Source organism: Adiantum capillus-veneris, chromosome 7, assembly GCF_014529385.1.
Source record: "Adiantum capillus-veneris isolate H3 chromosome 7, ASM1452938v2, whole genome shotgun sequence".
Lineage (NCBI taxonomy): Eukaryota > Viridiplantae > Streptophyta > Polypodiopsida > Polypodiales > Pteridaceae > Adiantum > Adiantum capillus-veneris.
Genome location: NC_140937.1, coordinates 96,740,051 through 96,755,518, shown reverse-complemented (window position 1 = coordinate 96,755,518; position 15,468 = coordinate 96,740,051). Strand labels below are relative to the sequence as shown.

Genomic DNA, 15,468 nt, shown 5'->3' with positions numbered 1-15,468 from the left:
ATCCCCACAGCCGTACATTGGTCAAATGAGAAGCCCACTCGAGGGGCATAACATAATTGCTCGTCGAGGAGAGAGAGAGAGCAGTGCATAGCGTGCAAGGCATCACTCCTGGCACCGCACTGTACATAAGAGGGAAAGAAAGCACTCCATAGCTCTTAACCTGTGACAGAGAACTCCAAAATGAGCCTCCCAGCTATAAATTCAGCGCTACCTTCTCTTGCATGAGGAAAGTGCACACAAATGTGCCACTTGGCACAATTACACGCATTTTCCCGTTTCGGGGTTGCAACCTAAAAATCTCCCGACCGGTTGCCCAGTTGACTTCACGGCAGAGTAATAAAATGTTCCCCTTGTCATTCCAGAGCTAATGACGCGAACACTTTTTCTAGTCCAAAATAGCAGTTCCCTAAATTTTAGGAGATGCTTCCATGGCACTCACACGGGTCGTCTAACCATCAATCACCACTTGAACCACATCGAAAAATGCAATGTTGGCCACCTATCAAGTGATTTACATTCGTAGCCCCACCGTGGCTGACCTTAATCCATTTGTCCAACTTTAGTGCTCTCTGGCCCTCCGGCCTAGACTCTCACCGCTTGCCTCACACCATGCAACTCGGGCATTGGCATTTCCAGAGGAGTGCTTTAAAACAAGTCAAATAAAATTTCCCCCAAAAAGAAATCAACAAGTAAAGTTAGTTGCCACAGACTCGTGACACGTCAGCACATCTACTCGTACAGTTTATGCCACGTCACCATTTTGTGACATCACCCCTACATGCTTTGCAAAAGAAAGAGGTCACGTTCAAGAAGACTTCGGATCCAGTAATTGTCTTACCACATCTCAGAAAGTCATTTGTGGTCCACTGTGATGTGTGTGGCAATAGTATTGGGGCAGTGTTAATGCAAGATGGTTGCGTAGTAGCTTACGAGGACAAAATCTTGCACAGGCTAGAAAAGACGATGCAAATCTATGCGAAAGAGCTACCGGCAGTGATTCATGCCCTTTCTAGTTGGAAGCACTACCTGTTAGGTGCTGATTTTAATGTCCAAACAGATCGTCACACCTTGCGATACTTCTTGACGCAGTCAAAGTTATCCGAAAAGCACATGCGATGGGCAAACATTCTTTATATGTTCCACTTTCAGATTCTGCATGTGGAAGGCAAGAAGAATGTTGTGACTGATGCGTTATCAAGAAAGCCACAAATTTCAGTTGTATCCATTCCTTATTATCATGAGCTTGATGACATGAACGATGCAAATCTATGAGAAAGAGCTACTGGCCGTGATTCATGTGCTTTCTAGTTGGGAGCACTACCTGTTAGGTGTTGATTTTAATGTCCAGACACATCATCAGAACTTGCGATACTTCAAAGTTATCCGAAAAGCACATGCGATGAGCAAACATTCTTTCTATGTTCCACTTTCAGATTCTACATGTAGAAGGCAAGAAGAATGTTGTGGCTGATGCCTTATCAAGAAAGCCACAAATTTCAATTGTGTCCATTTCTTATCATCATGAGCTTGATGACATGAAGGAACACTATGCTATTGATGAAGATTTTGCAAGGATCTTTGAAAAGTTGCAAGATGGGCAATGCCATGAGCACTACCTTCTCAAGGACGGTTTTATGATGATGCATGGCAGACTATGTGTCACTAGGCAATTGCGATATAAGGTTATGGTAGAAAGCCATGTCCCACCGTATACAGGGCATCGTGGTATAGATGCAACAGTAAAAGGCTAAAGCAATCGAGACATTCTTTTATTGGTCTACTTTGAGGAGAGATGTGGATGCCTTTGTGCGAGCATGCGTGATTTGCCACAAGGTCAAATTTGACAGGCAAAAGGCACCAAGGTTGTTACACCCACTGCCTATTCCAGATAAGTCATGCAAAAGCATTGTTGTAGGAAAAAAAAAAAAAACTTCCAAGAACGTCGACACGGAATGATGGTATACAGACCATTATTTGCATGTTCAACAAGTAGGCCCATTGTATTCCTGTCAGAAAGAAGATAAAATCTGACCAGATGGCACGGTTGTTTATGTACAAGTATCATGGTATGCCACACTCTATTGTCAGTGATCGTGATCCTCATATGACGAGCCTGTTTTGGAGAGGCTTGTTTGAAAACATGGGCACCGCGCTCAAGTTTTCATCCTCATTTAATCCACAAAATGATGGGCAGTCAGAAGAGGCTAATTCTACTGTCTTAGATCTGCTGAAATGTTATATGTCAGATAACAAGGGCGAGTGGGAATAGTATCTACCTATGCTTGAGTATGCATACAACAATACGGTGCAGTCGTCAACAGGCCACGCACTTTGAGAGATTGTTGAGGGTGGCAAAAAGGTTCCTCCTATTTTGCACGCAAAGGACAAAATTTTCGAAGCAGATCGATATGTAGAAAACATGGATGAAATGTGTAAGAAGAGCAAGCTTGCCTTGGAGAAGACTCGGGCAAAGCAGAAAAGGGTTGCTGATCGTCACCGACGTGAATTGTTGTTTTCACATGGTGATTGGGTACTTTTACGGTTTGAAAAGGCAAGGTTAAAGAAGATGAAGGGCAAGGAAAGGTTGTTTCCGAAGCTCAGTGTGCGTTACTATGGGCCTTTTCAAGTACTTGATAAGATCAACGATGTTGCGTATGGACTAAAATTGTCTAACACTGGGAAGATTCATAATGCGTTTCACGTGTCTTTAAATAAAACATCTTGTCCTCAAAGTCCGAACTCTCAGAAGAGGACGAATCCTCGTCAAAAGTGTAAGAAAATTGTCAGGATCTCCGATGGGATTTGCTTTTCATTGCCTCTTGGTTCTTTCCATGTCTCTGCTGATTCTTTCGTCGCTTCTTGCCCTTTTTGTCCTCATCACTCGACTCAAAAGAGGAAGAGTTGTCACATACACCCTGCAGGAAACCCTAAATGGTGACGTGGTTGGTTGGCTACAGAGAACCCGAATGTTGACACGTGGCAGGCTATACGGATGTCAGCGCAGATTGCGGAATTCCGTACTGCTGACGTCGCAACGCTGTACGACAGTTTTTTTGTCAACTTTTGGGCGATGCTTTATTCCACACAAGGCAGCTTAAGAGAGAGAGCTTAAATTTGCTTTATTTTATTAAAGCAAAGTTAGAGAGAAAGAAAGAGCCTCTGCTTTATTTTATCAAGGCTTTTGATTTGCAACTTTTGGGGCTCTGCTTTTGGCATCCCTTGTAACCTTTAAATATGTGAGCAAGCCTCTCACAACTCAGAGCATCTGGACACAGAGTCTGAGTGTGAGCGCCTGCCCGCACTCCTGTACTTTGAACATAGATTAATACAAAAAGAAATACCGAAAGGGGCGCCAGTCTTTGGGGCCAATATCTCTAGGCACGGAACTCTGTCTGGCCAGTGTCGAATAAATTGTGAACTATGAACTATTTTGAAGTGGTTATTTGGTGTTGTCGCGGTAGATTCTTGACTTGAGTGTCAAGCTGCTGACGTGTCAAAGCCCTGAAGAATGGAGTCAACTTGCAGATGCCGGCCAAGGGGCCTAAAGCCTAAGAAGAACAAGTAACACAAGAAGAAGTCCTACCAACTTATGAGGACCCCGTCCGATGGGGCAACAAGTGACATAAAGAATTAAAATAAAGTAGGACTCACACACACACACAAGAAATCGCGAAGCTGGCTGATGATATGGCAGATTTTCGAAAATCACGTTGGCTGATGACGTGGCATGCTGTACGGATTTCCGCGTTTTGCGTTGACTGCTGACGTGGAAGCTGTACGAAATTCTGGATTTTACGCTGGCAGCTTTTGAGCTTTGCTTTTGGACTAGATGCTTTTGAGTTTGAAGGCTTTTCACTGTAATTGCTTTTTAGGCAAAGGGCCTTTAAATATGAGGTTAGGGCTCATTCTCTGGCATGCTTCCTGGAGAAGGTGCAGAGTTTGGAGTATCGGCTTGTACTGTGTTGATGCAATATAAAGAAATACCGAAAGGGGCGCCAAGGTTTGGGGCCAATACTCTCTAGGGTGGAATTCCGCCACTCTCTCTCTCTCTCTCTCTCTCTCTCTCTCTCTCTCTCTCTCTCTCTCTCTCTCTCTCTCTCTCTCTCTCTCAGTTCAATTGTTATTGAAGTGCTAAAAGTCTGTTCAGTCTGTTCTTTTCTATTGGCACGTGGTGCCCGTCTTATGACAGTGGTATCAGAGCATCATGCATGTGCTTTTCTGAAAGCATACCGATCCCACAAAAGAGCAGACACAGCAAACCCTAAACCTCTGGATTTATTCGAGGTATCTTCGCTTTCCAACACGGACCTATTAGCCACCACCCACCCTTACTTCATCGCGCATCGGGCGCGCTCCCGTCTTCACCGCTCATGTCTTACAGGGCATAAGCCATTAAGATCACTTGCAAGAGAAGGATCCAAGATTTGTTTCGAGCTGCTCTTTTTCTCAGAGACAATACCATAAGATGTTGATAGCTACCAAGCAGCATACTCCAAGGACTTGGCAAGCTTTCAAGAAAAAAAAAATTGCCCGAAGTTATATGGTTTCTGACATCTTCCTTCGGAGTGCAACTTCTAGCAGAGTGGGGTATCCTGAAATGCTTGCCATGGAAACCCTAGCAGATTATAACTTGAAGTTTCTCGACATCTCCCAATAGATGTCTCTTCACGATTATATGACCTTGGAGGTCCAATGCGGTTGTTATCTTGGGACTACCATCGCCGCCAAAGAAACATTGTTTGTCCAAGAGCTGATGGACCATGTTGTGCTCGGCTACGACCCTATGGAATGAACCTAACCCTAAATTTTTGGTGCAGGTTTCAGGTTGGAAAGTCAGTCGACTTTTCGAGCTCGACTAATGTCGAGATTGCTTTTTCAGTTTGAAATCTGTTTGAGAACTTTATATACCTAGATGAATCCAAGATAAGCCTAGATTCACCTATTCAGGAAAGTGCAAGGTATAGACCCATGGAAGTCACCCACAAGACAATATAACCATCAGCTCATCATGCATAGTATTGACTAAATACCACGACATCTCCACTAACGTCATCAGTGCCCAATAGTGGGTGTAGAACTAGGTACTAACATATGCACCCAAACACCACACCACACATACACACACACACACACACACACACACACACACACACACATGAGCATACATCAACACATAATTCAACATACTGAGTTTCTGTCACGACTCCGGAGATCAAGGGTAGACTCGGCCACAATGAAGCCTAGCACTAAAAGAAACATTAAATCAAAAAACTTAGCACAAAAAATGAGATAGTTGATAGGGCATACGCACCACAAAGATAGAAAGAATTAGCACAATATCAACTGGTCGTAACTCGGACGAAAACTTCACAATGTCAAGTCTGCATGTCCACTATACGACTAAAAAATATACCTAGATGAATCCAAGATAAGCCTAGATTCACCTATTAAGGAAAGTGCAAGGTATAGACCCATGGTAGTCACCCACAAGACAATATAACCATCAGCTCATCATGCATAGTATTGACTAAATACCACGACATCCCCACTAACGTCATCAGTGCCCAATAGTGGGTGTAGAACATATGCTCCCAAACACAACACACACCACCCACACACACAAGAGCATACATCAACACATAATTCAACGTACTGAGTTTCTGTCATGACTCCGGAGATCAAGGGCAGACTCAGCCATAATGAAGCCTAGCACTAAAAGAAACATTAAATCGGAAAACTTAGCGCAAAAAATGAGATAGTTGATAGGGCATACGCGCCACAAAGATAGAAAGAATTAGCACAATATCAATTGGTCGTAACTCGAACGAAAACTTCACAATGTGAAGTCTGCATGTCCGCTATACAACTAAAAAATATACCTAGATGAATCCAAGATAAGCCTAGCTGTCTTGGTGCCGATTTGAATTGTTTGACTCTGGTTTTAATATTGGTTTCATTGATTGGTGATTTTACTCCTGGGTGGGGAAGTTAGAAATACTGTTTTGGTATTGTTTGAACCTTGGAACGACACAGGCCGATGCTTGGCGAGCGTTCTGTTGTATGCTAGAAAACCTCCGAACGACGCAAGCCGATGCATGGGGAACGTTTGGTTGTATGCTTGAACCTCCAAGCGACGCAGACTGCGGTTTGGGGAGCGTTTGGTTGTACAGTCCTCTGAGCTCATGGCTCGGACCTTTTTAGGTTATTTGCGGGGGGGAGTGACGAGGTAGTCGTTGAGTAGCTTCATACCGCAGACCATTTGTCTCGGGGAAGTGCTCAGCAGCGCTATTTGTTGTGTCTTGTAACATGCATATGTAAGCATTTGTGTTGCATTGTGATGTGCAAACCACTGAATATTCCTAATTGGATGAGATTGCCTGGGTATGTAATTTTAGTGCATCAAGACACCCGTGGAAGATCAGTACGATCTGGGTGTGATGGTTAATTTTACTACGTTGGAATATCAAGAGTTCCGATCAAAAGAGCCGAAAGGAGAAGCCAACTCCTTGATCAAAAGAGCCGAAAGGAGAAGCTAACTCCTTAACAAAAAGAGCAAACTAATTGTCCCTCGGAATGTCCCTCGACAATTTTTGAGCTAACTTGAGTTGTTTTGCAGATATGCTATAATCGCGGACGATTACTCTCTTTCAAGAAGGGGAGATGTAACAAACTGTTGACGTGTCAAAGCCCTGAAGAATGGAGTCAACTTGCAGATGCCGGCCGAGGGGCCTAAACCCTAAGAAGAACAAGTAACAGAAGAAGAAGTCCTACCAACTTATGGAGACCCCGTCCGATGGGGCCCCAAGTGACATAAAGAATTAAAATAAAGTAGGACTCACGCACACACACAAGAGATCGCGAAGCTAACTGATGACGTGACAGATTTCCGAAAATCACGTTGGTTGATGACGTGGCATGTTGTACGGATTTCCGCGTTTTGCGCTGACTGCTGACGTGGCAGTTGTACGAAATTCTGGATTTTACGCTGGCAGCTTTTGAGCTTTGCTTTTGGACGAGATGCTTTTGAGTTTGAAGGCTTTTCATTGTAATTGCTTTTTAGGCCAAGGGCCTTTAAATATGAGGTTAGGGCTCATTCTTTGGCATGCTTCCTGGAGAAGGTGCAGAGTCTGGAGTACCGGCTTGTACTGTTTTGATGCAATATAAAGAAATACCGAAAGGGGTGCCAAGGTTTGGGGCCAATACTCTCTGGGGTGGAATTCCGCCACTCCGTGTCACGTGTCGTCTCTCTCTCTCTCTCTCTCTCTCTCTCTCTCTCTCTCTCTCTCTCTCTCTCTCTCTCTCTCTCTCTCTCTCTCTCTCAATTCAATTGTTATTTAAGTGCTAAAAGTCTGTTCTTTTCTATTGGCACGCGGTGCCCATCTTGTGACAGGAGTACCCAGTTCTTCTTCTTCTTCTTCTTCTTATAGTTCTTCTAGCTCATCTGACTCGAGCAAAGAAGACCGAAAAGGCAAAAAGCGAAGCAAGAAGCAACGCTTCGAAAAGGGTAAGAAAAAGGCAAAGAAGTCTAAATCTCGCCCCGTGAGTGCCAGTTTTACCGAGGACTCGTCTACAGATAGTTCAGACTCTGACGACAGCAACTTTTATGCAAAGAAGAAGAATTTCTATAAAGCCAACCAGTATGACTTTCTAAAGGGGTAGAGAGATATTTCTGTTGGGCAAGACTCGGGAAGGATGTGGACGAGTTTGTGCGCAGTTGCTTGGTATGCCAGGTGGTCAATTTTGACAGGCATAAAGCACAGGGATTGTTACAACCTTTGCTCATACCCACCCGACCCTTGGAAAGTATTGCAATGGATTTCATTTTTTATCTCCCGAGAACACAGAGTGGTCACGATGGTATCTGGACTGTTATTGAAAGATTTAGCAAACAAGCTCATTTCATTCCAATGAAGAAAACAATCAAGCACTTAGCGAGACTGTTTGTGGCCCAGATTTTCAGATTACATGGCATGCCTAAGACGATTGTCTCCGACAGGGACGCTAGATTTACGAGTTTGTTTTGGAAGGCAATTTGAGAGAACATTGCCACACGGTTGCAATTCTCAAAATCTTTCCACCCGCAGACTCGCGGGCAATCTGAGATTGCCAATTCAGTGGTTTTAGATTTATTGAAGTCTTATATCTCGGATCAAAAGACTCAATGGGAAAAGTATCTACATTTGGTGGAATTCGCCTACAACAACACGATACACTCTTCGACGGCGAAGGCGCCATTTGAGATTGTTGAAGGTGCTGCGAAGGTTTCACCCTTCCTAAGCACGAAAGATAAGATTTTTGAAGCTGATGAGTACACGCGCGACTTAGACACGGCTTTTGCCAAGGTTCGCGAGGCTTTGCAAAAATCTCAAGAACGACAGAAAAAGGCAGCGAATCGCAATCATCGCGATTTGAAATTGAAGGAGGATGATTGGGTGCTCTTACGTTTTGAGAAGGCACGCCTGAGAAAGAAAAAGGGAAAGGAGAGGCTTTTTCCAAAGCTTAGTATGCGATACTACGGACCTTTCCAGATCTCTGAAAAGATCAATGATGTCTCCTTCCGACTGAAACTGCCTGATACTTGGAGGATTCACAATGCATTTCATGTGAGTCTCTTGAAACCTTTCAAAGGTGATGTGTCTGAAGATGGGGAGCCCGATGAGCAACCCGAAGTGGAAGAAAACAAGGAGATCCTTGTTCCTGAACAGATTTTGGCACATAAGGACACAAAGAATAAGGGTAAAGTAAGAAGGCGGTTCTTGGCTAAATTCAAGAATTATCCTGCATTGGATGCAAAGTGGATGGAGGAGGAGGACCTAGCAGATACTCCTCAGATTGTGAAACTTTACCTTGAAGCTTTTGGTTTAGCATAGTCTATTCCAAATGGAACCTAGAATTCAGCTTGGCCGCAGATCTGGTGCAATGGGATGCACAAGAGAGGAGTTACTCCCATAGTAACAGGGGACGCTCTTTTTCGGGCTTCCCGTCCCCACTTTTCCGTCCCCACTTGCCGTCCCGCTCTCTTTTTTACACTAAAAATCCATTTCAGCCCCGTCCCCCATCCCCCGTTCCCCCGTCCCGGAATGCGTCCCTTGTGACTATGGTTACTCCGCTCCTTTGTCAACAGATGCCTTGATTTTAGAATACTGGAGTCATTGATGTCTCTTTGAGCTTCAAGGATACTGAGAGTTGACAGTATTCTGCTGTATGACTTTATGAAATGGAATTCCAGAATATGAAACTGATTTGTTCTTGACTTGTTTTTAAGTGCAGGAACTGATAGATGAAATGACTGAAGCATTTTGGTCTAATTGATCTCAAATAGACATGGTTGCAATAGGGGTTAGTCAATCGGACATCTATGAGATTCTTGAGTGAATCTAGCTGCGATTGCTAGCTACATTGCCGATAAATCATGGTCTAAGATCCGAATGAATGTTGAATGTCATGTGATGTCATGTGATGTGACTGTCGATTGGTACATGTGCTAGATGTGTGTTCCTAGTACGTAGGTACTCACAGTCAGTGTCCGCTAAGACAGTTTATGGCTTCTGTCTGTTTTGCAAGCGTAATCGAGGGAGATTACAATGCTTTCAAGAGGGGGGTATGTCACAAACTGGTGACATGGTGTGCCATTACACATCCACACACACCCCATGCACGAAACCCTAAATGGTGATGTGGCTGGCTAGCTGTAGAGAACCCGAATGCTGACACGTGGCAGGCTGTACACGGATGTCAACGCAAAACGCGACGCAGATTGCGGAATTCCGTACTGCTGACGTGGCAGTGTTGTACGGTAGTTTTTTTGTCAACTTTTGGGCGATGCTTTATTCCACGCAAGGCAGCTTAAAGAGAGCTTAAATTTGCTTTATTTTATTAAAGCAAAGTTAGAGAGAAAGAAAGAGCCTCTGCTTTATTTTATCAAGGCTTTTGATTTGTAGCTTTTGGGGCTCTGCTTTTGGCATCCCTTGTAACCTTTAAATATGTGAGCAGGCCTCTCACAACTCAAAGCATTTGGACGCAGAGTCTGAGTGTGAGCGCCTGCCCGCACTATTGTACTTTGAACACAGATTAATACAAAAAGAAATACCGAAAGGGGTGCCAGTCTTTGGGGCCAATATCTCTAGGCACGGAACTCCGCCGGACCAGTGTCGAATAAATTGTGAACTGTGAATTGTTTTGAAGTGGTTATTTGGTGTTGTCGCCGTAGATTCTTGACTTGGAGTATCCAAGTCTATTACAAGAGCTGTCAGAACTATAAGAAGAAGATGAGGGCGAATTGGGCAAACCCTCGAAGCATACATGCTTCTTTGGTTTTCGTGCATTTGCAAAAGAAGACTCGCGACCCAAGTACCCTAGGTAGTTTGCTCCATTGCTACGTCTCCTCAGATGTTTCTTGGCCCCCAGAAGTTTGTTGACTCGTCTTTCAACAACGTCGTCTAGTTCATCTTCAGTGAACATCCGTGGAACATGAGGTTTCTTGTCAATGATTGTTTGCCATCGAGAATGCATCTCATCGATCGGGTGCCGCGTCAAAAAATTTGCATACTAGGGATCCTTCAAAAATTGAAGCATCTGCTGTGTGCAAGCATCAACTTGTTGTTGAAGCTGTGTCTCCATTCGTTCGTACTCCGTAGGACGAGAAGGCCCGTATTCTACATCTTCTATTCCATTCGAATTTCCCATGCTTTCACCCGATCCACAATTGTCAAGTGGGTTCGTCTCATTCTTGCGGGAGTCTTCACCTAAATCCATGTGTGTCACAACGAAAGGGATCGGATTTTCTGGTGAAAGGAAAATCAACTCAACTTTGATACCACTGTAACAAACTTGGACACCTCAAGTCGAGAATCTGGCACGACACACGAGAGAATCACTTTACAACTTTAATCACAGTTCAAATTGAGTCGACACGGCCCGGCATAGTTTCGTGCCCAGAGAGATTGGCCCCAAAGACTAGCGCCCCTTTCGGTATTTATTTTCATATTAATGCTGAGCAAATTTACAGAGTGTGAGGCTCCTCTCTGCTCAGCTGCTCGTCAGCAAGACTGTGCCAAAGTGGCTTTGGGTTTCAATTTAAAGGTCCCTTGGGGCTTCTCAAAAAGCAAAACATAAAAAGCTTCAAACTCAAAAGCTCCAAGGTAGCGCTAATGATTGCCAGCTTAAAATACGAAATTCCATACGTTTGCCACGTCATCAGTCAAGGCAAAACGCGGAGCGTCCGTACAACTGCCACGTCAACGTGTTTTTCACGATTTTCTCTCTTTAATTCTCTAGTGTCCCTAGGGCCCCATCAGACGGGACCCTATAAGTTGGAACAACTTATAACTTTTGGTCTTGTCAATTGGACATGCCACGTCATCATTTTGTGACAGGATTTGCTGGTTGGCTAGGGTTAGATTCGGGGAGCTCTAATCCGTTCAATGGCTTGACATGTCAACGGTTTGTGACGACCCCTCCTACATAACCAGTTATTACAGAAGATCCCTTGAAGTAGATGAAAGTAAAGGGATACTTCTTCCAAAACAGATTATACACCGTCAAGAGAGCCCAATAAAGCCTTGAATGACTCATCGTAAGTACTTAGTGCAGTTCAAAAATTACTCTCCTCTAGATACTCAGTGGATGACAGAAACAAAATTGAAAGATTACCCAAACATCCTGCACAAGTATCATGAAGCCCTACAATTAAGGACGACAATTTAGAAGCCAGAGGGATGTAATATTTTTAGCTACGACTATATCAGAGAATAGTGCAAGCTTTTCTTGTTCATGTGTTTGTAAGAGTTCAATGATAATAGAAAACCTCCTAGGGGGGGAGGGGGGACAAGCCCATCTTCTAGTCCCTAGTGTCGTGTTCCCTCTACATTATTTTCTAGATATTATTTTGTGTGGATTCCTACGGGACATATATTGAATAATCTCAAAAGTATTTAAGTGCAAGCTTCCGTTTCTGTGGTAGGTGCAACGGAAGGGTTTAAGGATTTTAGCTCGAATCTAGTACTTCGCACAAACACAAGGTTACTTTACTTCACTTGAGCGAACACAATAAAAGAGAGAGGGCAGAGAGAGAAAAGAGACGACATGGCAGGTCGGGTCCCAACCACTCTCAAGGGCTCCCTTGCTTTTTGCTAGAGTAAGTACTTGCTTTGATTACTTGCACAAATGTTGATACGATGGCTAAATGATGAATGTTGAGTGTTGATGCTTCATGCAGATGAATTGCAAAACGCTAAGGCTCATCTGATGCAAAAACGCTACGCTGATCTGGTGCAATGACGCTGGGCTGATATGATGCAGCACGTTGGGCTGAACTCATGCAAAAAACGCTGCTAGGCTGAACTGATGCAAAAATGCTGGGCTGAACTAATGCAAAAGGTTGATGATGTGTTGAGGTGATGTGGGTTCTATTTGCCCCTATGAATATTGGGTTCTGATGTCCTAAAAATTGAAGGACAAGTGACTCTTTTATAGGATTTGGTATGGTAAGATCATGCCACGTCATCAAATATGATTGTGTGCATACAGTACTATACGTACTAATACATACATGTACATATGTGAGAATATGCACGCATGCACACATATAAGTACGTACACATGTACAAAATAGATGGAGACATATGTTGGTTAGCAAGTATATCTTGGTGTTGGGACGCCTTGTTAATGACAATGGCGATGCCATGATGAATGTCATTGTGTCCAGGTATACTACTCTTCCATAGACAAATGTATATATATACTAGAACCAAATCAAAAGATTACTAAGAATCAAAAATATATACATTTAAGTGTGATGCTTAGCAAGTGTGAGTATTTTGTGAATGCAATAGCCCCCGTACAACACAATCATGTAAAAATACAAGCATGACAAACAGATTTTTTTATGAAAACATATCACCAGAACTCCAAATTCTTGTAGGAGGCAATCTACCTTGAATGACCCTTGAGTTGGCGAAGGACAAGGCGACTGTTGAGATCAAACACCTGTGCATAAACAATGACCGACAATTACATGCTTATAAGATTTGAACAATTGAAATGGAAAGCATTGACTGTTAAGAGGCTTTATGATGATATAGAGATAATTCCACACTGGTTTGATGGGAGACTTACACCAAGAAGGAAGTATGACAAGTGATTACTCTAGAATGTTAATGCAGAAAATACCTGTATGACACCCATCTCACCACCTGCAACTACTAGCTGGCCATCGGGACGGAAGACACCAGAGTAAGCCTACAAAAAAGAGAGTAGTTATTCTCACACATACTGATGGGCAAAAGGCTCTTAGGTCTCAAAACAGAACGCGTCAACTCACCACATCGGAAAACCGTGAAATTGTTTTTTTCACTTTGCATGTTTGCCCATCATATACAGAAACCTGCATGTGAGCAGTCGTCAGATAAGGGGAAAGCATGCAAGAAGGCATTACCACATAAGTGCGAAACTTGCTAAAGATACTGAAAAAAACTAGCCAAATGAGTCAGAAATTCTGTCCTTGATCATTGCAGGTGGCAACGGTTAGAAATCAGGTAACAACTTGGTCACCTTCTATAATAAACAAAGACATACAAAGGCCTAGCAAAAATGAATTGCCGCAGACCTGACAAATCTCATATACTACAAATGCTTCAACTATAGGATTTCACAAAACAAAAGGTACATGAGTTTGACCCAAAGGTCATTGAAGAAAAGTTCTTGCTCTTATGAAAGGCAACATAACACCAACATACATGCACAAGCATGCGTCCAGACACGTAGGTAAGTGTGTATGCACGCACTCACAAAGAAAATTGACATATAAGGTCGCCCATGGGCTACAGTGCGAAGCTAAAGCAAAGGAAAGGTCATTGCCTGAAGCAAATGAAGGCTTACCCTTGTGGATGAAGTGACAGCAAAATCGTGAGGGGGTTCGGGGCAGAAATTGATGCATGTGACGGCAGCAATCTGCTGCTCAATGAGCTTAGATGAGAATGACTTCCAGTACTTGGATTCCGCAGCAGATGGCTTCCTGGAGGCCGCAAACTTCTTGGGCCTCACGGGCTTGTAGCTGCTGCTTTGCCCTTCCATTTCAGCACACTTCTTCGACTCGTAAACCTTCGAATGGACGGAAATCCCCTAAATACCCTTGAAACTCTGAGAACTCCAAAGATCAATTTTAGATGAACGGCTCATTGTTGTTTCTACTTTTTTTTTTTTCGTTGGGGGGGGGGGGGGGGGGGCTTTTGTTCAAATTGCGTGAGAGAGGGAAGAGTATGACGACAAATCGAGAGAGCATATGCTTGCTATTTTAATGTCCACTCCAACTCCACATTACACACAGGCTCTATATGCAGATTCATCAATTGTCGACATGTTTCCAAGGGACGAGGGATGTTCAGATCTCAACGAGCAATGGTTCATATCTTAGATGAGAATGACTTCCAGCACATAGATTCCAAATCATAGAACCATCCTTCCATCAGTTTTATGGCACATGATACCCAAAACACTTGGCAGTGCAATGTTGGTTAGATGACTTCCTGGTAGACATAGTTGTATCCTACTTACCTATGTTCCAAGAGAATGTAAAGGCCACATTGTGGAAGCCAATTTCCTCATGCATGACTTCCTGGTAGACATAGTTGTATCCTCCTTACCTATGTGTCGATCATTTTCCACGAGAATGTAAAGGCCACATTGTGGAAGCCAATTTCCTCATGCATGCAGTTTTAGTGAATTGATGTCTCTAAATTGTCCTAGTGTGACACTTTTTGATACTTTCCATAGTGATGGATGAATGCGAAAATTTCTCTCAATGCAACACATCCTTAGTGCCAATTATCAAAATAGTTATTGGCGACATCATTGATAGGCAATAAAATGTGAAAAAGTTGGCTTTGTTAATCCAAGTTTGTGTCTAGAATACAAACTTTTGATGCTCTAACAACCACACACTTTGAACAACAGTCCAATTAACTATAAGGAGAATAACAAAAATGTATTGATGCACCTACTTTGCAAGCGGGGAATATTTTTTGACGAGCATTTTTTTACAAGCATTTTTGGAATCCGACGAGTAGATTCTAGAAAGATTCTTTTTCTCTCTCAAACCTTCCTTTTTTCTCTCTCTTGATCCTCCCTCGGCCTTGTCTTCTCTCTCTCTCTCTCTCTCTCTCTCTCTCTCTCTCTCTCTCTCTCTCTCTCTCTCTCTCTCTCTCTCTCTCTCTCTCTCTCTCTCTCTCTCTCTCTCTTTTTCTGAATCCCCCAAGGGACCGTCACCTTATATGATTTTGGATGAGGACATATGGAAGTTCTCTAGAGATAGGGATGTTATCCTTCTGGGGGACTTCAACGCCAAGACGAGCCACTCTCAGACAGTCTTCTACGATGCCTCAGAGGCGATGTTGAGAGAACTAGATGTCAGTGATATGGGTTTGGCCAGGCGTTCGTAGGATGAGGAGAACACAGGTTATGGGGGATATT

The 15,468-nt window shown here is 43.3% G+C and overlaps 1 protein-coding gene across 1 annotated transcript in view; it reads right to left on the bottom strand.

Moving 5' to 3' along the window:
• SWA1 (transducin family protein / WD-40 repeat family protein) overlaps positions 1-14,150 on the bottom strand; it is an 84,943-nt gene extending 70,793 nt beyond the window's left edge. The window contains exons 1-4 of the mRNA XM_086516307.1: positions 13,879-14,150; positions 13,322-13,384; positions 13,171-13,239; positions 12,935-12,987 (exon numbers count right to left, since the gene is read on the bottom strand). Of these exons, the coding sequence (XP_086372433.1) occupies positions 12,935-12,987; positions 13,171-13,239; positions 13,322-13,384; positions 13,879-14,073 (380 nt within the window). The 5' untranslated portion in view covers positions 14,074-14,150. The remainder of the gene's footprint in view (positions 1-12,934; positions 12,988-13,170; positions 13,240-13,321; positions 13,385-13,878) is intronic.
• Between the last annotated feature and the right edge of the window lie 1,318 nt (positions 14,151-15,468).